At 37.2% G+C, this 27,278-nt stretch overlaps 1 protein-coding gene across 2 annotated transcripts in view; it reads right to left on the bottom strand.

Moving 5' to 3' along the window:
- The window catches only part of LARS1 (leucyl-tRNA synthetase 1), a 67,601-nt gene that overhangs the window by 14,896 nt on the left and 25,427 nt on the right, over positions 1-27,278 (bottom strand). For both annotated transcript variants that reach the window (XM_045794365.2, XM_087862159.1), the window contains exons 13-27: positions 25,315-25,368; positions 24,394-24,534; positions 21,665-21,742; positions 17,991-18,076; positions 17,830-17,895; positions 17,650-17,732; positions 17,115-17,253; positions 16,565-16,777; positions 14,546-14,603; positions 12,570-12,633; positions 5,261-5,444; positions 4,130-4,220; positions 2,605-2,745; positions 736-876; positions 382-492 (exon numbers count right to left, since the gene is read on the bottom strand). In XM_045794365.2, the coding sequence (XP_045650321.2) occupies positions 382-492; positions 736-876; positions 2,605-2,745; positions 4,130-4,220; positions 5,261-5,444; positions 12,570-12,633; positions 14,546-14,603; positions 16,565-16,777; positions 17,115-17,253; positions 17,650-17,732; positions 17,830-17,895; positions 17,991-18,076; positions 21,665-21,742; positions 24,394-24,534; positions 25,315-25,368 (1,650 nt within the window). The remainder of the gene's footprint in view (positions 1-381; positions 493-735; positions 877-2,604; positions 2,746-4,129; positions 4,221-5,260; positions 5,445-12,569; positions 12,634-14,545; positions 14,604-16,564; positions 16,778-17,114; positions 17,254-17,649; positions 17,733-17,829; positions 17,896-17,990; positions 18,077-21,664; positions 21,743-24,393; positions 24,535-25,314; positions 25,369-27,278) is intronic.

Raw genomic sequence — 27,278 nt, 5'->3', positions numbered from 1 at the left:
CAAGCTTCAAATTTTTTTAAACATAATGAGGTGAAGCCTTCATGAATCCCAGGGTTCAAGTCAGAACAAACCCAAAAGGCTAACTCAGTCCTTTTGCTTCATAATTTTAACCACATATGAGAAAGTCCCACACCTTTTAATTACGTGTGACTAGATCCACTATATTTTTGTATGGAAGTTTCAGAAATGATAAAAAAGACAGCAACTCTTCCCTCGGCAACCATGTAAGAGCCAGCACAGCTAACAAGAAACACTCCATGCCTAAAGGTAATTATACAAAGTTGCTTGTCTTCCTTCTCCCAGACACTGCCGACGTCGTAAAAACAACAACAGCACAGGCAGTACACAACAACGCTGAGGGACGTCTGCTGAGGGCATCACCTCGAAGTGATTACGCAGCACTGACAGGGTAGTATGTTGCCAAGAAGGATAGTTCTTCGCCACGTAGATGGTGCAATGCGAAGGTTTCTGAGGTGGCTGCTTGTCAATCTTCTAAAGGGCAAAAGGAAGGGAAAAAACATTTGATCACTCTTGTATACGTTAAAAATGAAATCTCCCTCCCCGGTATATACCACTATTGCCTTTAACACTAAGAAGCATATACACATCCTACAAAACTGCATTATCAGTAAAGAGAGCTGACACATTGGAATCATAGTTCTTAATTTTCATTACTAGTAAATGTTACCTAATCACTTTAAAACAACAACCTTTAAAAAAAAAAAAAAGCCTCACCTTCCCCTTAGCTGGCATCATATAGTTCTTGAGTCGCAACCTAAGGTCATGTGCTACTTCCATGAGATACTGTGAGGAACGTATCAAGGCTTCATCCACAGGACCTGCCAGAGGCCATGACGCATTCATAATGGAGTCAGGCTTTAAGGAGAAAAAAAAAAAAAAGTTCATGGGGATTAAAGCCACGCAACTATTTTATGGTTTTTGATTACAGTTCCACACCAAGGCTACCATCTGTAACTGTGTGCTCGGAGTTCAAACCTGACTACCCATACCACACTTCCACAGCCCCTGATCTAATGTTCGCTAGAATTCAAGCTGTGAAGTCTGACTCTACATTCTTAATTAGCATCCATTTGTACCAGCGTATTAATACCCACACACATATGCTCACTTGCAAAGAAAATTATGTAATGCTAATTTGCCTAAATTTAATCATTATTACATAAATTATATACACTCTCAGTTTTTATCCTATTAATACATCCAGTATTGAAAGTATAGCTATTTGGTATATGCATCATGAGCACATTTTTACACTGTCCATGCATTAAAAAATACAAAAGAGCCCGGCTAATAAAGATGAAAAGAAATTATTAAACCAGCCAATCTGTTTATCTGCAAGCCTAGGAGAAATAATTGCATTTATCCTCACAGTAAGGATGCTAATATAATATCCCTGAATACGCAGCCCAACATATGTTAGAAATTTTATATAAAACAAAAATATTTATGCAAATATATACTTCCATCTTTGTTTATAAGCTGCTCATAACAGTCGTTTATAACTTTCTCAATATTTTCACCTTTTTAACAGTTGGAAAAACAGTATTAGTTATACATGTATTCAAATTAAATGTATTTTTTAAATATATTCAAATGTATTTTAACATTTCCTAACAAGAATTAGGTGATAAACAAAATGCAGTCACAAGTTTTTAAAATACAACCACTATGTGTACATAAATAAAGGCACATACACGATGTATCTGTCTAAACAGGAGGTCGCTTCAGTTTAACCTGTTGTAATAATTATAAGATGATGAATCCAACATTATTCTTGAAATATTTTTTTCAGGGGAACCCTCTTACACTGTTGGTGGAAATGCAAGATGGTATAGCCACTCTGGAAAACAGTACAGAGGTTCCTCAAGATGTTAAAAACAGAGTTACCCTATGACCCAGCAATTGCACTACTAGGTATTTACCCAAAGATACAGATGTAGTGAAAAGGAGGGGCACATGCACCCCAATATTCATAGCAGCAATGTCCACAATAGCCAAACTGTGGAAGGAGCTGAGATGCCCTTCAACAGATGAATGGATAAAGAAGATGTGGTACATATAAACAGTGGAATATTACTCAGCCATCAGAAAGGATGAATACCCACTATTTGCATCAACATGGATGGAAGTGGAGGGGATTATGCTAAGTGAAGTAAGTCAAGCACAGAAGACAATTATCAGATGGTTTCACTCATATGTGCAACATAAGCAATAGCACAGAGGACCATAGGGGAAGGGAGGGAAATCGGAAGGAGGAGAAATCAGAGAGGGAGATGAACCATGAGAGACTATGGACCCCAGGAAACAGACGAGGGGTTTCAGAGGTCAGGAGGGTGGGGGGAAGGGGTAACAGGGTGATGGATATTAAGGAGGGCACGTGCTGTGATAAGCACTGGGTGTTATATGTAACTAATGAATCATTGAACACTACATCAAAAACTACTGAAGCACTATACAGTAGCTAACAACATAATTTAAAAAAAATACCTTTTCAGTCTTTTCCTCTTAAATAACATTATTACTGTATTTATTTAATAAGGCCAAATCAAAATGGCCCACAACTTCTTAACCACATATAGGTACCTTTCCCAGGAGTGTCCAGATGTGTTCACACAAATGTGGACAGAACGGAGCCAGGAGAAGTGTCTGAACTTCAATAAAGCGGAACACAAGGTCTCTGTGCATCCCTTCTATGGCCAATTCACGGTATTTATCTTTTGCAGCCTGTAAGATTTGAAATTATTTACCATTTTTCTCCCCATATTTCTCTAAAATAAAAAGAAAAAATTCAATGCTTCTATTTTAATGCATTTTAAGCTTTTAGTCTTTCAAAATTCCATAATGAATTTTCATAAAGGTTTTACCTCATTTTTTTTTAAGATTTTATTTATTTATTTATTTGATAGAAAGACAGCCAGCGAAAGAGGAGAAACACAAGCAGGGCGAGTGGGAGAGGAAGAAGCAGGCTCCCAGTCGAGGAGCCTGATGTGGGGCTCGATCCCAAACCGCCGGGATCACACCCTGAGCCGAAGGCAGACGCTTAACGACTGAGCCACCCAGGCACCCCTACTTCATTTTTTTTTTAAGTAATCTCTACACCCAATGTGGGGCTCGAACCCACAACTTCGAGATCAAGAGTCTAAAGCTCTACCAACTGAGCTAGCCAGGCGCCCCAGTTTTACTACATTTTTAACAACTTGCAATTAAATGTATACCAATCCTTGTCAAAGGATATTATGGTTTTATAGTAATTATTCTTAAGAAAAACTTTTTAAAAAAATATTTTGTAACAGACCTAAAAGTTGCACATGTATTAGGGGCTGATGATACTCTAAACAGCCTATAAGAAAGATATTAAGTATCAAAAAGGCTATAAATAGGACACACTGGTATGTTCAGCACTTATCCTTATTTAACCACATCTATGAAAACCAAGTTACATAAATCCCAATGTGATATTTTACAAAACTGATTGAGGAAACCTACATTTTCACTTTAAGCCCCTGAACTGCCAAACTTGAGGAAACACTGACATCTTGTGGAAAACATCAGAAAATGGTTGATTTCAAACTAAGGGCGATTAGTTACAATTTTGCCTTTATGTTTTATCAATTTAAAAATGTTCTCCTGGGGACACGTGGGTGGCTCAGTCCATTAAGTGTCTGCCTTCGGCTCAGGTCATGATTCCAGGGCCCTGGGATTGAGCCCCACCTTTGATCCCAGCTCAGGAAGGGAGCCTGCTTTTCCCTTTCCCTCTGCCTGCCACTCCCCCTGCTTGTGCTCTCTATGGCAAATGAATGGATAAGATCTTTGAAAAATAAAAAATAAAAATAAAAATGTTCTCTTGGAAAATGTGGCTGATTTTTAGATTTAACCTCTTTATTAACTCATAGCTCAACCAGAAACAGAAATACTTATATTAAATAAACACAATAAAATATCAAAGAAAATTATTTAAAACCACAATTCACTGAAGAATTTAAAAATTGCTTGGCAACATTTTCAGTCTCCACTTTCAATGAGTTATTACATTATAGCAGGAGGAAAAAGGGCGAAATACATCATATCCACACTAACATATTTTATAGCTACTGAAAGAATAGCCTACCTGAAACTCAAAAAATCCTGTTTTCAAAGCTTCTTTAAACATCATCTTTTCATAATTTTGATCTGTTTTTATAATTCCTGCATTCATCTCACTATAGAATAGGGAAAAAAAGATTACTGAGTTTAAATGCAAGTACACAAAGATATAAAAAACTTCCTCATATACTAGTGAACAGTAAAACGAGAACAACGCCTGACACATTTAAGATCGCTCAACCACAAAACCACTTAACCACAACACAGTTAACGATGTCCTTGTCTAAAAATTGAAACTTTATTAGGAAGTCCAAAATGCAACATGAAAACAGCTTAACAAAGGTGATCAGGTTTACTTGCTGCATTTTAAACAAGTGACACTGAATATTAAAAAAGTTTTCTCATGCTACCAAAGGCCCTTCCTAATTTGGTGTAATCTGGCCCCAGTGTATCTGGTTTCCTACTCTACCCTCCACACACTGTACCTCAAGTAAATACCACTGTCCATGGCCTTCTCCTCTCCCTGTAAAAATATGTTTATTTTTAAAGAAACCCAGAATGCACATGCCATCTCCTGTGAATTCCCTCTATCCCTATAACTATATTTGTAATGGGTTCGGCGAGTGTTTTCTTCTCCTGCTAAACTAGAGTGAAGGCTCAAGTCCCATTCATCTTTGTCACACCAGTTCTTAAAATGGCTCCTGATACAAAGACGATGATACATGTTTTTTAAAAGAAAAAAATTGACACTTTTTTTTAATCTACTTTTCATTAACCATTCTGCGCTTCTCTAATGCAAGGCAGCATGGTAAAATGGTTATGAGAAAGGGCTTTGGAGAAAGAAGCAAATTCATAAGCCCCAACTGAAATTACTATCTTTGAGGCATTTAATAAAATACTTAATTTTTTAAGCTTCAATTTCTTTAACTATAAAATAGAGCGAATAATATCTTTATAATCATATAAGCTGTGAATCTAAAATCAGATAATGGATGCAAAGTGCTTAGCAGAGTACCTAGAACAAGTAAGCTTGCAAGGAATAGTAGCTATTATTAACATCTAATTTGTTTTGGAGAAAGAAAAGAAAAAAGAAAACTTAAAAATGCAGGAGGACTAGGCAACTCTAAAGTATCAGGGGCTGGAATCGACAGATTACCTGGCAAAAACTCTATCATTGAAGGTGTTGGCAGGCCCGCTTCTTAGGCTGTCCCAATTGGCCACCATTTCTTTCACCCACTCCACCCAGGTATACAGACGGAGGATTCCTGCATCGGCCATGGCTTCCACAAAGTTAGCATCTTCAACAGTGTCACCAGCATCAGCCAGAGCCAAACGCATTCCTGGAGGAGGAGGAGGATGACATCAAAGAAGAAGAAGAAGAGGAAGAAGATCAAATGATGATTTTAAAATGTGGTTAGTGACTATCAACGGTGTGTCCAGTGGGGTATACTGCAAAACCTACATCGAAATTAAGAAAGAGCAGATGCGGGGCGCCTGGGTGGCACAGCAGTTAAAGTGTCTGCCTTCGGCTCAGGATGTGATCCCGGTGTTATGGGATCGAGCCCCACATCAGGTTCCTCCGCTATGAGCCTGCTTCTTCCTCTCCCACTCCCCCTGCTTGTGTTCCCTCTCTCGCTGGCTGTCTCTATCTCTGTCAAATAAATAAATAAAATCTTTAAAAAAATAAATAAATAAATAAATAAATAAAAATCATTATAAAAAAAAAAAAAGAAAGAGCAGATGCTTTAAAGGACTGCCATGAGAAACAAACTGAGGGCTTCAGAGGGGAGGGGAGTGGGGGAATGGGATAGGCTGGTGATGGGTAGTAAGGAGGGCACGTATTGCATGGTGCACTGGGTGTTATACACAACTAATGAATCATTGAACTTTACATTAAAAAATAATTAAAAATTAAAAATAAAATAAAATAAAATAAAGGACTGCCATGGATCAACAACAAAAATAAGAGTCACCAAAAGTGGGATCCACAATGTTGTTCAAATATGTGAATCACCTGTATTGATTTGCATATACTTAGCATCAATATGTGTTTCTTCTCAGGCACATTGGTTGAACTAATGAGATAAAGTGGTCTTGAATAAAGGAGAGGAAGAAAATGATAAACTGGAAATACAGATCCCTATCAACACCTCAGCCTCATTAAGAGGGAGCAAAATACCTTACTTTAATGCATGAGAGAACACATGGGTGTCTTACATGTACAAAAATATATTTAATTTCTTCCTTCTTAAAAGCAGATGCTAGTTTTCTAACAAAATTTTACCTTTCAACCAAAATCTTCCATTCTAAAATATTGAAAAAAACCATTAATTAGAGCCAAATTAAAATATAATACATCCTTGTAATTGAATACTATATTGCTGCAAAAGAGTATGGAAAACTCTTCATGTATCAATATGGGGTGAGCTCAAATATGAACTCTTAAGTGAAAAATGAGAAGTTCAGAAGAGTATGTACTGTTTTCTACCATCTGGGCCTAAAGGGGGGGAGATGACAACATGTAACAATAAGTTATGGATGCATTAAATATGCTTTACAATACACAAGAAGCTCAAAACATTTCTTATCTTTTTATTTGAAATAATTTTATACTTAAAAGGTCCAAAGACAGCAAGAGAACAGACATAAACCTTTTAACGGGCTTCCTTAACTTTAACAACTTACGTAACCATGGTATCAAAACCAGAAGCTAACATTAGTATAATACTATTAACTGAACTATAAGACCTTATTCAAATTTTACCAGTTTTTCTTAAAATATCCTATTTCTGTTGCAGGATCCAATCCAGAAAACTACATTGCATTTAATCATTTTATCTTCTTGGTCTCCTCAAATCTGTGACAGTTCCTCAGTTTTTGTCTTTCATGCCCTTGACATTTTTGATGAGTACTAGTCAGTTATTTAATAGATTTCCTCTGAACTTGGTTTGTCTGATGTTTTTTCATGATTAGACTGAGCTTATGAACCTCTGGCAAGAACATCACAAAACTGACGCTGTGTGTCTTCTCAGGGCATCACTAACAGGGAGGTACATGATATCGATACGACTTATTACTGGTGTTGCAAGTTTTCATCACTTAGGTAGTGTCTGTCAATTTTCTCGACTGTAAACTGTTTTTCCTTTTGTTATTAAAAAATTACCTTGGCAGAAATACTCTGATAATATACAAACATCTTGTTTCTTTCAGAAATGTACACCCATTGATTTTGGCAACCACTGGTGGATCTTGTCTATAACAATTATTACTGTGATTTTTGCCTAATGGTGATTTAGTATTTCACTCAATCTTTATACATTTATTAATATGAATTCTTCTGAAAGGAAAAGCCGCCCCTACTCCCCCACTTATTCATTTATTCAACTAATATTTAGATCAGTATGGACTCACAAATATTCAACCTATTCACTAGGTTACAATCCAACACTATCATTTATTTCTTAAATTGTTCTAGCTTGGATAATTGGGAGCTCCTTCCAGTTGGCTCCTGTATCTTCTTTTTTTTTTTTTTTTTTAATCACCCAGTGCTCAACACAACAAACCTACTCCTTAATCCGCATAATCTATTTTGCCCATCCCCATACCACCCTCCCTTCTAATAACCATCAGTTTGCTCTCTATCACTAAGAGTCTCTTATGGCTTATTTCCCTTTTTTTTTTCCACCGCACCCTCCCCCGCCATATATTCATGTTTTGTTTCTTAAATTCCACATGAGTGAAATCATATGGTATTTGTCTTCCTCTGACTCTATCTTCATCCATGTGGTTGCAAATGGCAAGATTTCATTCTTTTTATGGCTGAATAATATCCCTCTGTGTGTGTGTGTGTGTGTGTGTGTACATACCACATCTTCTTTAACCATTCATCAACTGATAGACACTTGGACTGCTACCATATCTTGACTATCATAAACAATGCTGCTATAGGGGTGCCTGTAGTCAGTTAAGCAACTGCCTTCAGCTCAGGTCATGATCCCAGGGTTCTGGGATCGAGCCCCACATTGGGCTCCCTGCTCAGTGGAGAGTCTACTTCTCCCTCTCCCTCTGCCGCTCCCCGTGCTTGTGCTCTCTCCGTCTCTGATAAATGAATAAAATCATTAAAAAAAAAAATGCTGCTATAAACATAGGGATGCATGTATCCCTACTAATTTAGTGTTATGTTTTTTGGGTAAATACCCAGTAACTCAATTATTGGATCATATGGTAGTTCGATTTTTAACTTTTTGAGGAACCTCCATACTGTTTTCCACAATGGCTGCACCAGTTTCCATTCCCATCAACAGTGCACGATGGTTCCTTTTTCTCCACATCCTCACCAACACCTGTTCTTCCTTGTTTTGTTGATTTTAGCCATTCTGACAGGTGGAGGTGATATCTCATTGCTGTCTGGATTTGCACTTCCCTGATGATGAGTGATGGTGAGCATCTTTTCGTGTGTCTGTTGGCCATCTGGATATCTTCTTTGGAGCAATGTCTGTTCATATCTTCTGCCCATTTTCTAATTGGATTATTTGTTTCTTGGTGCTGAGTTTGTAAATTCATTATATATTTTGGACACAACTCTTTATTAGGTATGTGATTCACAAATATCTTTTCCCATTCAGTAGGCTGCCATTTAGTTTTGCTGTTTCCTTCTTTGTGCAGAAGCTTTTTATTTTTATTTTGATGTAGTTCGAATAGTTTATTTTTGCTCATTTCCCTTGCTTTGGGGGATCTATCTACAAAAAACTTGCTATGGCCAATGTCAGAGTAATCACTGCCTATGCTCTTTTCTAAGATTTTTATGGTTCAAGGTCTCACATTTAGGTCTTTAATCCATTTCGAGTTTATTTTTGTGTATGGTGTAAGAAAGTGGTCCAGTTTCATTCTTTTTCATGTTGTTATCTAGTTTTCCCAACACCATTTGTTGAAGAGACTATCTTTTTCCCATTGGATATTCTTTCCTGCCTTGTAGAAGATTAAATGACCATATAACTGTGAGTTTATTTCTGGATTTTCTATTCTTTTCCATTGATCTATGTACCTATTTTTGTGCCAGTACCATACTCTTTTGATTACTTGAACTTTATAACTTGAAATCCAGAATTGTGATGCCTCCGGCTTTGCTTTTTTCAAGGTTGCTTTGGCTATTGGGGGGTCTTTTGTAGTTCCACACAAATTTTAGGATTGTTTGTTCTAGCTCTATGAAAAATACTGTTGATATTGTGATAGGGAATACAATAAACATGTAGATTTCTTTGGGTAGCAGAGATATTTTAACAATATTTGTTATTCCAATCCATGAGCATGAAATATCTTTCCATTTCTTTCTGAGATCTTCAATTTCCTTCATCTGTGTTCTATAGATTTAAGAGTACAGATCTTCCACCTCTTTGGTTAGGTTTACTCCTAGGTATCTTATTATTTTTTGGTACAATTGTAAATGAGACTGTTTTCTTAACTTCTCCTTCTCCTGGCTCTTTACTGGTATACAGAAACACAACAGATTTCTGTAAATATATTTTGTATTATGACTTTACCGACTTCATGTATCAGTCAGTTCTAGCAGTTTCTTGGTGGAGTCTTTCAGGTTGTCTATATACAGTATCATGTCACCTGCAAGGTTTTCTTTTTGTTGTCTGACTGCTGTGCCTAGGACTTCCAGTACTATATTGAATAGAAGTGGTGAGAGTGGACATCCTTGTATTGTTTCTGACCTTAATGGGAAAGGTTCTCAGCTTTTCACCACTAAGGACAATGTTAGCTGTGGGTTTTTCATTTAAGGTCTTTATTATGTTGAGGTATGCTCCCTCTAAACCTTTTTTGTTGAAGGTTTTTATCATGAATGAATGTTGTACTTTGTTAAATGCTTTTACACTGATATGATGTATCATACCGACTGATTTGTGAATACCGAACCACCCTGCAACCCAGGAATAAGTCCCACTTGATCGTGGTAAATAATTTTTTTAAATATATTATTGGAGTCAGTTTGCTAATATTTTGTTGAGGATTTTTGCATCTATATTCATCAGAGATACGATGAGAGCCTTTCGTTCTCTCTTTTGTGGTGTCTTTTTCTGGTTTTGTATCAGGCTACTGTTGGCCTTATACAATAAATTTGGAAGTTTTTCTGCCTTTTCTATTTTTCAGAATAGTCTAAGAAGAATAGGTATTAACTCTTCTTTAAATGTTTGGTAGAGGGGTGTCTGGCTGGCTCAGTCGGTGGAGCATGCACCTCTTGATCTCTGGGTTGTGAGTTTGAGCTCACACGGGGTATGGAGAATGCTTAAAAATAAAATCAATCAATCAATATTTGGTAGAATTCACCCATGAAGACATCTGGTCCTGGACTTAACATTTGTTGGGAATTTTTTGATTACTGATTCAATTTCTTTGCTGGTAATCAGTCTATTCAAATTTTCTATTTCTTCCTGTTTCAGTTTTGGGAGGTAATGTTTTTACAAATTTATCCATTTCTTTTAGGTTGTCCATTTTGTTGGCATACAGTTTTTCATAATATTCTAATTGTTTGTGGTGTTTGTTGTTATTTCTCCTCTCTCATTTGTGATTTTATTTATTTGGTCCTTTTCTTTTTTCCTTGATGAGTCTGACTCATCAGGAGGGGTGGGACTTGGTATAAGCAAGTTATGTGGCAAGTGTCAGCACTGCCCTGCTTCCCACAGGTGGCCCTATGCATATGCTAAGGGGTGGGGAAAGGAAATGGCACCTGACAACTCCTTTGTTCCTGGAGGGGTCTCTCTGTGAACACTGCCTCTGTGAGACATGCTCTGAGATGAGCAACTAACCTCCCCACTGTGTGCCCCGGGCACTCTTCAGATCGCTTTCCATGTTGTATGTCTACATCATGTTTGCCAGCCTTCTCTCCAAGAGCAGCCCCAATGTCTTCTGAGCTCTCCCAGAGCCAAGCACAGTGACCTTTAAAACTCCAGGCTTTAAGCTCCACTGGTTTTAAGAACTCAAGAAATTCAGGCCCTTTCACTTTCCAAACCAAATGCTATGGGGATTTGTTTTCCCCATGCACTCCCCTGTGTACTAGTTTGTCTCTTCCCCTTCTCTGTGACTGTGCCTACCTCCCCCATCAGTAGCCATACCTGTTTCTCTCCCAAACCACATCCCTGCACTTCCTACCTTCTTCAGTATAGCCTCTTTGCGGTCTTTAGTTGCAGAGTTTGTTCTGCTAGTCTTCAGATAGATTTCTGGGGTACTGAGGATGATTTGATAATTATCTACTTGTATGCATAGGATGAGGCAAGCCTAGGGTCCTCCTACTCTGCCACAATCTTCTGTCTTAAATAAATCTGTGTCCTTGCAAATGTCCTCAACCTTTTTGAAACATGTCCTTATTTTCTGGCACCCTAAGATGCTTCATGCTCATCTTATATTTTTCCTGCTCCAGCCTGCCAATCAATCACTTCTCCCAGGCACCCGAGTTCCATTTATTGGAGAACGGTATTTAGAAACCAAGCTCTAAATGCTAGATGTGTCCCTGCTACTAGTGTGTCCCTGCTCATAAGCCCTGTCGGCAGACACAGCTAGGGAAATGTATGCATGTATACTAACCTACCACATACATCTACGTTTATTTTTACAGTACTCTGTCTGTATATAAAATTAAAACCACTGGAAATAGCCAATTCCAATCCAATACCAAAGGGTACATTCTAGCATTCCCCCTTTATTATCTGTATCTTTTTTAACAGTGAGCTCTCATCCACAATAGATTTATTTGTTCAATCCCAGTACACACATAAAATTAGTTTCGGAATTGCTCACCTACATCTCATGTAAGAAATAGTTTTACTAATTACAGTATTTGTGTGAAGTTCTTTTTGGCTTACAGCGTCCAGTCAAAACACTGTTTCTCAAAGTTAGTTATGTTAGTTCTTTCCCAATTCCTTCAGCATGGCCTCAAACTATGCTAGCCAGGATCAGCAGAAAGACATGCCACGAGGACCAAAGCAATGAATGGTTCCTTCAGGTCGATAGTGCATTTCTTCCCTTGACAATGTAATGATGAAATGGAACAGTGCTGAGGCCAAGGAGAAAATATTTCTTGAAAAAAATGAATGCTCCCAGGTTCAAGTCACCTATATTTATATCAAGTATGAAGGAAATACCTTGGGAAAGCATCATAGTCAATATCTCTACAAATCAACTCTTTAATCTTACAAGTAGTAAGAAATTAGAACATGCCAGGTAGCAATTACGGTAAGTTTCTTTTTTAAAAAGACTCTAACAATCTTAGCTTGAATTTGTTCCTAAACAGATCACATCAGTAATTCTTACTTTGCTTGTACACAAAAGAAAACATAAGTATTTCAAAGTACTGGAAAAAGCAAAAGAAAAGAGCAGTAACGCTGATACAATAATTTTAACTTGCCTCCTATAATCTGAAAAGAATCAGACCCTATATAATAGCAATAATAAAAAAGTATACTCACCATCAGCTGAAAATTTGTCAATCGCTTGGGTCAAAGTGAGGAAGTTGCCTGTGGACTTTGACATCTGAAATAGAAAGTCAGTGATCAGGCATTATTAAGAATATATACAAATAAACCAAATCAGCCAAATCAAAGTGCGTAGGTTAGCCACAATCAGATAAAGACAAAAAAAAAAAAATTAGAGGGAGAAAGGAAAAGATATCTTGTACTACTTTTACAGAGGTGGAAACTGAAATCCAGTTAATATAGTGACTTGTCTGGGTCACTCAACTAGGCAAGGACAGAGCTAGGACAGGGTCTCCAGTCTGATACTCAATGCACTACTCTTTCCAGTAGGCTATACTGCCTCCTAGGAATCAGTTTGGACATGTATAATGATTCCACTATATCTCTGGAACATTTCAGCTGGTCATAAAGAAGAGCTTTAGAGCAATTAGAATTATTCAGAAATGAATGGACTAGCATATGACGTCAGAGTAAGGGTTTAAGGGAACTTCACCGGCGTTACAAGTGGTTAAGTTGTGCTCTACCTGAGGGCACCATATCTAAGGACGCACTTTGCACAGCCTGCCAATCATTACTACTTAAGAATTTGTTGTCTTTGGGGCACCTGGGTGGCTCAGTCAGTTAAGTGTCTGCCTTCAGCTCAGGTCATGATCCCAGGGTCCTGGGATAAAGTCCCACATCGGGCTCCCCTCTCCCTCTGCCTCTCCCCGTTTGTGCTCTCTTGCTTTCTCTCACTCACTCTCTTGGTCTCTCTCTCAAATAAATAAAATCTTAAAAAAAAAAAAAAAAGTACTTGTTGTCTTTATCGGAACTTTGCTGGTACCAAAGAGAGGTGATAATCCAGTCCTCTACTACATGGCAATAAAGTATCTAGTTCTAATAAAATTAGCACAATGTATAGTACGACAACGTTGAGACCAAAGAAAACATCACATTACAACACATATATACAATTTGTATTTATATACACATACATACATACATGTAAATACATATATAGTGTAAAAAATGAGTTTGATAATCAAAAGTCCTTGTTGATCTAACAAAATCTATAAAATAGCCCATGCTTCTAATCAAAGAGCTGTTTTTCAGTCTAATATAGAGATTATTTTAAATGAACTTTTTTATTCCCTTTCAATATTAGGGCACCAGTTAAAAATGTTTCATTTTGCAATTCATACAAACTGCTATTTGTTTAAATCTATACCTATTTTCATTATGACAGCTATTTATAGCAAAGAATACTCTTTCCAATTAATATTCCATCAGTTGTAACAAAATTCACTAACTTGCTACAAATATCATCACTAAGAAATAAATAACATGGCAACTTAATTTTCGGTTTAGGTAAGGCGTGGTACCCTTTTCAAATGTGCACAAAAGCATCAAAAGGGCAAGCAAGGGCTTTGTCAGGAGGTTTGCATAATCTTCTGTTGAAGACATTGATTAATGAGGTAAAGTCTTACATGGCCCTACAAAAAATCATACACATTAGCAGTTTAAACAATACCAGAAGCAGTAGTAGTATAGAGAGATATATTATATTGCCTGGGAAGAAGCATTAAAAATAACAGTTAAGAATCCTACAAATTCCAAAATTCTATTATTTTGGCTGGTCACAGTATAGAACAAATCCCACCAAATTATTTTCTCAACTTAATGAGAAAGACATTCTAGAGTCACAATGCTAGGAGTTTTACGTTTCTTTCTCTCTCTCTCTCTCCCTCTCTCTCCTCCATTCACAATTTGTGTCGCCTTCTATCATTCCAAATACAAACGCTAAAATAGTTAAGTTTTCGCAGTCCCTCCCCTCAGTTAATACTATTTACTCCATGCACTCCCTAATTTATGCTGGTAGTCCTAAACATTTTAAATGGAAGATTAACACTGATCTTCATACTCTTTATTTCTTTAAAAAGTACAACTTCCTACACCTGCAAAGTTTTCTGCAGAATTTCAAACTTTCTTACCTTCTCAGAGTTGAGGAGGAGATGTCCATTTGCTCTCACAGCAGCAGGCCATTTGTCACTTGATAGGTAAATATTTAAAGACAGAAAATAAAACCTTAAGGTTCGAGTTTAAGCTTAAAAAGTTGAGGTAAATGCTGAAAGATTTGTAACAGTTTATTAAGACAAATGTACAGATGTACTGAGTCCTATTCTTAACAGGAAACAAATGAAAATAAGAAATGCCCATTAGTTAAAGACTGGTTACATAAACTATGGTGCATGCAGACACTGAAATACTAAGTAATAGCTATTTAAAAAATCAGACAGGGCTAGATGTGTGGATATAAACAGGTCTTAGAAACATACGATTGCATGGGGGGAAAAGTGTCTACAATGCGGTATCTTTGTATAAATTAAAAAATAAATAAGCATGGGGCACTGGCTCAGTCAGAAGAGCAAGTGACTCTTGGTCTTGGGGTCGTGAGTTCGAGGCCCACGCTGGGTGTAGAGATTACTTAAATCAATCAATCAATCAATCTGATGCTGGTTTATTCATAAACATGTCATCCAGAAGAAATCGTAAGAAAGCAGTGGCAGGGATTACCTATGGGAAGCAGAGTGATGTGGGGGCAAGAGTAAAACTTCGCTTTTTACTTTTTTCTTTTATGAACTGTTTGAATTTTTGAACTATGTATGTACCAACTCATTCATTCTGGCAATGAGATTATGTGAGGATAGTGGCTGAGAGCAAGAGTCCTGGAGCCAGACTGCTAGGGTTTGCATCCTCGTCTTGCCATTGCTGAGTAACTCTGGGTGAATTATTTGAGCTCTCTATGCCTCAGTAAGGTTCCTTGTCTGTAAAACGAGGATATTACAGACCTTCCTCGAAAAGCTGTGCTAAAAATTAAATGAGTTGTTGTAAGTGATTAGAACAGTGCTTGGTGTTACTAACAATTATTACTTAAAAGCACTTGATGTTATTACTTACCTATAATTAGTAAAATCTAATACATGTCAAAAACTTGATACAAAGGATGAAGACTCAACTATATTACCAACAAGTACTTCTGAGATATCCAATTTCTCTGAAAACATATTTTAAACAACAACAAAATAATTGGATAACAAGAACCACATCAGATTTATTTTATTCCTCTACTTCAAAATCTTCCTTTTATTCTTGAGAAAGAAAACGCAATCTCATTCTAAATAAAGGAAGTCACATGAGATTGTTTTGGTGATATGAAATAAAATTTGAACAGAGGGAGGGTTCTGTTTTATCGGCTACTTGAGAGACTGGAAGGAAAGGCACAGAGACGTATCTGGGTCAAGACGGAAGATGATAGAAGGATTACTTTTGAGCACATAGGATTAAAAATGCTGCTTAGATTCAGACTCTAGTCAAAATACCACTACCAGGGACACCTGGGTGGTTCAGTCGATTAAGAATTCGACTCTTGGTTTTGGCTCAGGTCATGATCTCAGGGTCATGGGATTGAACCCTGTGCCAGGCTCCATGCTGGGTGTGGAGCCTGTTTAACATTCTCTTACTTTCTCTCTCAAAAATAAAGGAAGGAAGGAAGGAAGGAAGGAAGGAAGGAAGGAAGGAAGGAAGGAAGGAAGGAAGGAAGGAAGGAAGGAAATAAAAAAGAAGAAAAAAAAGAATATCGCTACCAACTAATGCTGTAACCTTGGGGCTCTCAGTTCTAAAGGAATGTTTCCTTCCAATTCTAATGTTCTAGGCTCTGTCTTAAATCACCTTTATTTCTGCACCTATTGAGGTCAAGGAGTCACAAAACAGGTCAAGTAAAGTACCGAAAGGCTGTCAAGGTACCTGAAATGTGACGTGCTTTGGTGAGCCCAAGGTAAGTATGAGGATTTCTGAATGTAACACAGGAGAAGGTGTGCTTTTTCTTTCAGTATACATTTAACAGAAGAAAAAGAAGGCAACTGGCAAACCTAACTATACCTTGCACAGTAACTTCTTAGATTTTTAAAGCCACAGGCATAAATTCAGTCTACAGCCTTTTTAGCACTCACCTTTGTTCTGGCCACATAGCCACATGATTATAAAGGTAATATGAAAGATGATTTGGAACAAGATCCTTGCCAGACACTCGGAGATCCACAGGATACCAGAACTCAAATTCCTGCTTTAACTGATCTAATTTTTCCTTCGGGATCTGAGTCTTAGGAAATGGAGCCTCCTTGAAGAAAACATAATCCCAAACCTCCTTGGTCATCTGTTGCGGTCTGTATTAAAAAATAAAACAAACAACAACAAAATATATAGATAATTTCTTTGAAAGAATCAATATTTTCACCTAATCACGAAGTAGGAATTGCTTAACATAGTTACACTAACAAATGATGACAAGAGGCTCTGATAAGAATAAAGAATGGTAACAATAACAGAGGGGCTATTTACTACTTTTTCTCAGTGTAACAGCAAAAAAACAAAAACGTAACAAAAATCTGCTAAATGAATTCTTAGGAAAACTAAAAAAAAAAAAGAACTTTCAATGTGTAAATCAAAAGATCGTATCTCTTGTTAACAAATTACACTTCTTTGCTTCATCCATTTACCAACCTGATGCCCAGCGGAGACTCTGTCTGTCCACGCAAGTTCCCCCCCTGCAGCAGGTGTGCCACTGTGTAAAATGCCATGTAAATAGTGGAATCGGAGAGCGATTCAATCAGCCACTGCTCATCCCAGGGCAGACGAGTACCTGCAATATAAAAAGAAAAAAATTAATGCACGAGGAACTCAAGGGACATATCATCCAGAGAATCCACATATTCAAGGCATATAGCATTTACAAAGCTCCTTATTTTAAGAAGGTCTTTGCTTGAATAATTAATAAACTGGTAAAGAAAAAAAACAAATGGCTGAAGCACTAGAAACTTTCTATTAAAAAAATCCATAAAAGCTATGTGGATTAGAGAGGTCATACTATGACCACCAGGTAGATGCTAGGGCATCACATCCTAGTTCCCCTCTCCCTGTAACTGAAATCTCTCACTTCCAGTTCAGAAAAACAGAAAAGAGGGAGAAAAAGTAAAAGTGTTAATTTGCCGTCTAATTGGCATGTCATTCAAACAGAAGAATTTGAAGTATACGTTACCTAAACCGTAAGTTCTCGAGCAAGCATGCTCTTGCAGCCAACCTAAGGTAGCTTCAAAATTCCTCCTGGTCTCCTCACAGAATCTGGAGAGAGTAAAAGATGAACTGTCTTTCTTCACCTTCACTGTCTTCAATGTTTCTCATCTCCTCTCCCTTCCCTCACCACTTTTTCCCTTCTTACGTTTCCAGGCCCCTCAAGCACTGGGATGTCTGTTTTTTCCAGTTCTCTTCTCCATAATCCAAGTACCTTGGGAGCGGAAAGATTGATTAAAAAAAATAAATAAAAGTCAAAAGGATAAGTAAAGTGACTGATGGAAATTTCTTGCTGTAAGATAGACTAACCACTGATCACACAGGGCCACAACACATTCATCTGAAGATCTGGACATAACTTGTTTCTCTGGTTCCATGTAAATAAATGCATCTCCCTACACAAAAGCAAACAAAAACATATCAGATATTATGTCAAGTCAATCTCTATTCCTCGGGGATAATAAAAATAACTTAAAAAAAAAGTTACACCACCAATAACCAAAACCCCACATTTTCATTATGTCTTCCCTCTTCCCAGGTTACCTGCCTTTCTCTCTACACAACATTTACTTTTGAAAAGGTGAGCATCTTTGTCAACAGATCATCTTTCCTTTAGACTATGAGATTATTCCTTTTCAGTGGAATGTGAAAGATGTTCAATACTTCTAATTCTACGGTTTGAAGGTCAGACTGCCTATGGAAGCCTTTTATCCTTGTTAGAATAAAAATACTAAAAAATATGAAATTAAATGCATGGAACCACTGCTTTTAAAAATAAATGCATAAAAATTAAATATGGAAAATATTGTTGCTAAAGATTTATAGTGCCATGAAAAATGCCCACTAGAAAACTAACCATGAATTTAATTATTAAGCAAATATAAATATCTCTATCTCTTAATGTATCATGGTCCCAAACTTATCAGGGTATTTTTAAAAATAAATCCAATATTATTATTCATAAAATGATTCATTTTTCTTCATTTTTAATGTAATTCTTCATACTGCTAAATAGTTACAATTTTGGCTTTAAGATGGTAAATTAAAAACAGACATTTAAGTCTATTGCCTCTCAAAACTCCAACAAAATGACAACAAAGAGGGTTTTTCTTTTTTCCAATGGCATGAACTTACAGAGACAAAAGAATGGAAGACGAATTAATATCAATCAAATTTTGGAAACCAAAAAACAGGATAAATGACAACTGCATTAGCAGATTGAGGGAAACCAAATGAATCCTAAACCAACAGTAGAGAAAGGTGAAAAGCAATCCAATTTGTAGTGCAGAACCTCCAAAAAACTCAACAATCTGAAGTACAAAATGGTTCTGGAAGTAGAGGCAACAAAATAAGAGGACTAACTGAAGTCTGTAAAGAAGAGGTTAGAACCCCAGACACCCTAATCCCACACTATCCAGACTCGCAACTGGACTTCTCTGTACCAGCAGAACAATAAAGGTTTATTCTCTGGAGAGGATGACAGCATGACTCAACCAAAAACAAAGTTGAGGGTATCGCTATCACAGTGGGAACAGCTGAATTAACTGGAAGGTCAGCACACCGGGAACTGGTATCTCCCCTAGCAATCTTTTCAACTCCCAGAATTCTCTGTTAGCTTAGACCTTTTAAGCCAGAAACTGGAAGAATCTCTTGGGAGGAATCCAACAAATCCAAGAAGCTCTAACTAACCTCAAGGCTAACATAAAGGCATCCCCAAGACCCAAAGAGTCCTTCTATTTTTTTTTCCCAAACAGCCCTTCTAGATCTCCCCCAGTGAAACCCTACTCACATGCAAAAAGATTCTGATCACCTTTTTGTACCCACTCTTAAATATCAACAACCTTTCTCAGAGAAATAAAAGATTAAGATTTCACATCCATGAAGAATAGCATCCTATAAAAAAGGATCAATCAGATAGCAGAATAGGCTCTTAAACTGACCCTGAGTTGGCAATTTCGAAGGTGGATAATAGGTATATAGGAATTCATCATACTACTCTCCACTTTAACAAACAAAAACTTAGAGGAAGAAAAAGTTGAAGAATTCTCCCAGAAAGAAAAGGACTTCCAGAATCTAAGAGAAGCAATATCTGAATAAAAAGAATTCAGAAAGCAAAAATAAAGAACAGGAAGAGATGAAACAATCAAAAAAAAAAGTCAAGAAACTTTCCAAATCTAAAACACGTAAGTCTCCCAAACTAAAGGAATCCACCACGCACCCAGAAAAATTAATAAAAACTGACCTACACCAAGGTAAATCATGAAATTTTAGAATACCTGGAAGAAAAAGAAGATTCCACAAGCTTCCAGAGTAAGGGAAAAAACAAGCCATTCACAAAAGATCGGTTATTATCAAAATGGTTTTGGACTTCTCAGCAGCATTACTGAAACAGAACACCAGGGGTAATGCCCATTAAATTCTAAGGCAAAATTACTTCCAATCTAGAATTTTGTCCCCAAGCAATCAAGTATGAAGACAGACTAAAGATATTTCAGACATGGAAGCTCGCAAAAATTTACCTTCCAGGTACCCTTTTTCAAGAAAGCCACTAGAAGCAGAGCTTCACCAGAATGAGAGAGTAAATAATAAAACAACAGCAATGGGATCAAGGAAAACAAGAACTCCAACTCAAGAGAAACAAAGGAAATTCTTAGTAATAGTGGAGGAAGATCCCAGATGACATTTGTCCAATAAGACTGTAAGCAACCAGTCCTGACTAAAACAGGCCAGAAGGCTGTGGGAGAACTTTCTCCAAGATGGAACCAATAGCATATTAATGTGTGAAAGTATTAAGAGAAGAAATAAACAGTTAGGGCAGAGTTTGGGGATGGAGTATTGATAATGATATTTTAAAAGAAGGAAATTAAAAAAAGAGAGAGAGAGAGAGAATTACTAACGCCAAGGGAAAACAAAAGCTGGGGAAGAAAAGTTCTCATTGTACACTTCATTGTGGATTGGTGACACCTCAAAAATGTACACAATGACTACTGCTCTCACAAAAGTTATAATATGCCTACGCTAGGAAGACAGGAGGTAGAAAAGTATACACAAATGGTGAGGTTAGAAAGAAAGACACAAGGTAGAAGGAAGAGTTAAATCTTGATTTTCCACAGTAGGAAGTCAATGGCTAATGCCTAAAACTGAGAAACAAAATTAAAAAAATTACTGTACTAGCACTAAGATTAAAGATCTGTAAGAAAGAGGTTAAGAGTAAAAGAAACAACTGAAACAGTTCAATGCCTGTTCAAGGAAGAGAAATTTAAGACAATGTGGAATGATGGAGAGGAAACTGCTGGTTTTTTGTTTTAATAAGCTTTACAGACTACTGTCTCTCCGTACTAAGGCCATATACAACTGTCAGAAATCAAAACTTGGGGCGCCTGGGTGGCACAGTGGTCAAGCGTCTGCCTTCGGCTCAGGGCGTGATCCCGGCGTTATGGGATCGAGCCCCACATCAGGCTCCTCTGCTAGGAGCCTGCTTCTTCCTCTCCCACTCCCCCTGCTTGTGTTCCCTCTCTCGCTGGCTGTCTCTATCTCTGTCGAATAAATAAAATCTTTAAAAAAAAAAAGAAAGAAAGAAAAATCAAAACTTAATTTAAAAATTAATTAAGTACTTCGACAGAAAAAAAGTTTCAACAAAAACAAAGACAGAGGGGGAAGAAAAAGGATGAAGTAAAAAGTAAAGCACTACACAAAGAGAACTGTAACCAACAATATCTCAAAGGCCACTGCCAGGAAGCATCACTGAAGTTCTCTGTGCTTTACACATGCCAACTTCACAGCACTACATTCATCAACATTACAGGTGAGATGTTCAAGTTAAATGAATTGCTAAATAAGTCTCCTATTTTCTGCCACAAAATATTTATCTTTAATACAGCTCCAGGTTCTATTACAGAACTCACTACTAATTAACACCGTGAAGTCTATTAACCAAAAGGTTTTCTCCTAAACCAGCCTTGGGAGGACAGCCTATCACGTACATTGTCAATCATCTTTTTCTGAATAGTCTTCTTTACATCTTGGACCTTCTGTCCTTTAAATCCATCCACCAACATTACCTAAAAGGATGAGAAGTGGGGGGAAAAAAACAGACAAAACAATTAAAATTTGCTTTGTGCTCCTTCCAAACTTCTACCTGCAACCAAGGTATTTTTAGTGTGAAATTTATCACATTTATAATCTTAAGTTTTTATTCTGCCATAGCTTAAACAACTTTTATTTATTTATTTGTTTGTTTACTTATTTATTTATTTATTTATTTTTAAGATTTTATTTATTTATTTGACAGAGAGAGACAGCCAACGAGAGAGGGAACAGAAGCAGGGGGAGTGGGAGAGTAAGAAGCAGGCTTCCAGCGGAGGAGCCTGAAGTGGGGCTCGATCCCAGAACGCCGGGATCATGCCCTGAGCCGAAGGCAGACGCTTAACGACTGAGCCACCCAGGCGCCCCAACAACTAATATTTAAAACACACTTGTTTTTCTTTTGGTGTAACTAGGATAGCTATCATGAACATGATTAGGAAGGAACACTCACTTCCTTTCCATTTCTCAGATTTCCATGTGGAGAGAATTTCAATATGCTTACTCACTTCATTCCTGAAGGCTTTGGGAAAATAAACTGAGTGCATGCAGCTCAGCCCCATTTAAACTTCTGTTTCCAACTATGCCTATTGGCAGTGAGCATTTTCCTTTGCTTGGCCATGTGATAAACCTGGCCCTTACAGGAAGGCCTGTTTTTCAACTCTACCTTTTAGGTAGTGAGGAAATTTAATTCTAGGTCTAAGTATTTGCTTGCTCATTGCTGTCACAGATCTAAGCCACACAATCCCCTTCCAGCTGACGTTCTGATCTTCAGCTATGTGACTGCTGTTTCTCTCTGAAATAGCTTCTATCTTTTTTTTTTTTAGATTTTATTTATTTATTTGACAGAGAGAGACAGCCAGTGAGAGAGGCAACACAAGCAGGGGGAGTGGGAGAGGAAGAAGCAGGCTCCCAGCAGAGGAGCCCGATGTGGGGCTCGATCCCAGAACGCCGGGATCACGCCCTGAGCCAAAGGCAGACGCCCAACGACTGTGCTACCCAGGCGCCCCTGAAATAGCTTCTATCTTAAATGGAAAAGACACAAGTTCTTTTTTGACTTTCCAACCGTCTAACATGCCAAAATGCTTTGTATCTATTTAATTCATCATTATGAAATTATACTTATTGATCATTATGGCACAGTGGTTAAGAGCACAAATCCTAGGGGAACCTGGGTGGCTCAATCAGTTGAGTCTGACTCTTGATTTTGGCACAGGTCATGATCTCAGGGTTGTGAGACTCAGCCCCACCTCGGGCTTAAGATTCTCTCCCTCCCTCTGTTCCTCCCCCCACCCTGCTTACACACACCCGCACTCACTCTCTCTCAAATAAATAAATAAGCAAGCAGGCACAAATCCTAGAGCCAAGCTGCCCAGTGTGAGTACCAGTTCTGCCACTGGCTACCTATCTGACTGATCTTAGGTAAATTACTTAATATCTTAGTACCTCAATCCTCATCTGTAAAATGGAATAGCGCCTACTTCACAAGGTTATTTTGAGATTTAAATAAGTTAACATGTAAGTACTATATAAGTGGTGGCTTTTATTATCACCCAAAAAGTATAAGTCACTTAAAAAAAGACATATAACCAATTATGATTATCTAGAAAAATGAGAGTAAAGGTAAAAATAAAGAATTATCATTCATTGCTTTAAAAATCTTCATTTCAACCTCAAGTCACTAGTAACTTGGCTGGATTTTTACTTTCTCTAGCTTAGTCTTCTTTCCACGGAAATGTAAGCCACATTAACATATGCACAATTAAGGAGAAAAGAGAGGTTCAAAACATGTTTTTTGTGCTCACCTGACATTTAGTACGCATTAATAAGTAAATTAATGAACTGAATAAAAATGCTCGGGGCGCCTGGGTGGCTCAGTCGTTAGGCGTCTGCCTTCGGCTCAGGGCGTGATCCTGGCGTTCTGGGATCGAGCCCCACATCGGGCTCCTCTGCTCAGAGCCTGCTTCTTCCTCTCCCACTCCCCCTGCCTGTGTTCCCTCTCTCACTGGCTGTCTCTCTATCAAATGAATAAATGGAATATTTAAAAAAATAAATAAATAAATAATAAAATAAAATAAAATATGAACTCCTCGATTAAAGGAGCAAAAGAAGGAACCAGGTATTGCCCATGCAATAAATCCATGGAATTTATTGCAAAATAATATGAACTAACTTTAAATAATCTTCTCAGTAAACTCATTTTTTAGATATTCTTAGAGGACACAAAAATATAATTTCTGTAAATGCTATCAGATAAAAAATAGATTGAAAAAAGAAATCTGGAGGGGCTCCTGGGTGGCTGTCATTAAGTGTCTGCCTTCAGCTCAGATCATGATCACAGGGTCCCAGGATCGAGCCCCAAGTTGGGCTCCCTGCTCAGAGGGGAGCCTGCTTCTCCCTCTCCCTCCGCCCCTCCCACTGCTTGTGCTGTGTCTCTCCTCTCTTTTTCAAATACATAAATAAAATCTTTAAATAAATAATAATAAAAAAAGAAATCTGGAAACAGAAGAACATAGTCTCATATTAATCTCTCTCAAATCAGTATATATTTGAAACTATACTGAATTTTTCTATTTTTTTCCTAATCATTGAAAAAATTACAGAGCAAAACTAAAAAATTATTACTTACACCATCATAAAACCCTTTTAGATATAACTTCTCCTTTGCTTCTGCAAGTTTTTCTCGGTCATTCTGGCTTTGAACTTTCAAATCATCACAAATGGTTACAGCAGAAAGATTTCCAAAACCTGGGATTTCAATGATTGGCACCTGTAAAGAACAGCAATGTCAGGAAGTTATTCACACTGAATGAGCACAAAAACAGCTCCATGGGGCATAATCCTCTTGCCTCTACTGTTCAATGAAGTCATTTCAGTTTTTATGTATCATTACAGAAGCACCACACATCAGGCAATCACAGTGACTAACATCCAGATATGAATTTGTCTTTCTACTCTCCTCCAAAGGAACTACATAAGTTCTCTACACCAACCCCCAAATTGTCCTCCCTCACTACAGAAAACACCTTCTCCAGCTCACAACCCTACACTAGCATAGAATTACTAAATAATAAATTGTGAAACTAGGAAAATGATGTAAACAATTAAATTTTATGGATGGTCTTATTTCTGGTTTATGATAAGTCTTCCAGATTCTTCATGAAAGTTATTTGCTAGTGATTAAAATTTTTTTCTTCTCCAGGCACTAATATGAAAACATAAGCATTCACGACTAATATGGCAAAACTCTGTCTTTAGAAGCTTGGAAACAGGCCACAGTGGCAAAATAAGCGACTACAAAATTGGTGATGCTAAGAAAGTCGTTTGTTCCAGAATTACAGGTGCCGGGTGCTAAGAAAATGCTTATTGTTGGTCTCTCACTCTCAACTGCCATAGCAGATATCAAATAAAGTAAGTAAACTCTTATGCAAACTTCCTCTCATTTTTTTATATTCACCAATTATTCAATTTTGTTACAAGGAAAATGTTAGCTCTTTTTTTCACTGATAAAGAGATGGGTGTGAATATTCTGAGTCACCTAAGTACTCACCGGCTCAAATGGCAAGACCATGTCATCTCTAATTCCATACTTTGCTCGTAAGGCCTACAAAAAAATTTTGCAAATTAACACTCATGATCAGCATTAGTGGCATTATCATTGACAGAACCAACACCAAAACTTTTTAAAATTATTTGTTCTCCACTCCATACAGAGAATTTTTTAAATTTTACAAAATATCTCAAGAACGGACCTATGACTTTTAAAAACTCAACTGTTTAAGTTAAGAGTGAATGGCTTAAATGATGAAATAGTAAGCCAAAAGTAAAAATTTACACATACACTCACACACACCCCAATGAAAATGAGGTTCATTTACTAGGTTGCAATGAAAATGTGAGTATCAGAAAAATTTTTTTAAAGTTTTATGAAACCCATCAAAACAGATTTAAAAAGAAAAATCACATGATCCTATCAACAGATGCAAGAAAAGCATTTGACAAAATCCAACACTCAGTCATGATAAAAACTCCTAGGGGCGCCTGGGTGGCTCAGGTGGTGAAGCGTCTGCCTTTGGCTCAGGTCATGGTCCTAGGGTCCTGAGATCAAGCCCTGCATTGGGCTCCCTGCTCGGCGGGAAGCCTGCTTCTCCCTCCTCCACTTCCCCTGCTTGGGTTCCCTCTCTCGCTGTCAAATAAATAAATAAAAATCTTAAAAAAAAAACAAAAACAAAAACTCCTAATAAACAGGAACAGATGCAGACCTTCTAAACTTGATAAAGACTATCTACAAAAAACCAACAACTAACATCATACTTAATGATGAGAAACTCAAAGCTTTCCCACTAAGATAAGGTATGAGGCAAGGACGTCCCCTCTCACCGCTTCTTTTCAGTATCATTCTGAATGTCCTTGTTAATGCAGTAAGGGAAGAAGGGTATACAGATTGGGAAGGGCAACATAAAACTGTCTTTGTTCACAGATGAAATGAACATCTGTAGAAAATCCAAAAGAATCAAGGAAAAAAACTCCTGGAACTAATAAACTATTACAGCAAGGTTGCAGGATAGTTAATTATACAAAAGTTAACTGCATTCCAATGTACTAAGAATGAACAAGTGGAATTCAAAATTAAAAACATAATACCATTTATATGAGCACCTCCCCCCAAAATCAAATACTTAGGTACAAAAGTAACAAAACATACATAAGATCTATATGAGAAAAACTACAAAACTCTGTGAACAGAATCAAAAAACTAAATAAATGGACAGATATTTCATGTTCATGGACTGGAAGATTCAGTACTGTGAAGAGGTCAATTCTTCACAACTTATCTACAGATTCAATGCAATCTCAACTGAAATCCCATCAAGTTATTTTATGAATATCAACAAATTGATTGCAAAGTTTATACGGAGAGGCAAAAGACCCAAAATAATCAACTCAATATTGAAGAACGAAGTTGGCTTCTGGCTTCAAGACCTCCTATAAAGTTACAGTAATCAATACAGTGTGGTACTAAAAGAAGAGACAAATAGTTCAGTGGAACAACACAGAGAGGCCAGAAATAGACCCCAAAAATATAGTCAACCGATCTTTGACAAAGGAGCAAAGGCAATACAGTAATTCAAAGACCGTTTTTTCAACAAATGTTATTGGTACAACTGGACTGGTACAACTGCAAAAAAAAAAATGAATCTAGACACAGACCTTACATTGCCACAAAAATGAACTCAAAATGGATCACAGACCTAGATGTAAAACACAAAACTATGGAATTCCTAGAAGATAACGTAGGTGAAAACTTAAATGACCACGGGTATGGTGGTGCCTTTTTAGATACAACATCAAAGACACAATCCATGCAAGAAATAATAAGCTGAACATCATTAAAATCAAAAACTGCTCTGCAAAAGACAGGATCGGGAATTAAAAGACAAGCCAAAGATCATGAAAAAATATTTGCAAAAGACACATCTGATAAAGGACTATTATCCAAAATATACAAAGAAT

The sequence above is a fragment of the Ursus americanus genome, chromosome 5, assembly GCF_024610735.1.
Source record: "Ursus americanus isolate L20-20 chromosome 5, mUrsAme1.1.p, whole genome shotgun sequence".
NCBI lineage: Eukaryota > Metazoa > Chordata > Mammalia > Carnivora > Ursidae > Ursus > Ursus americanus.
This window is presented reverse-complemented; position numbering and strand designations above follow the sequence as displayed.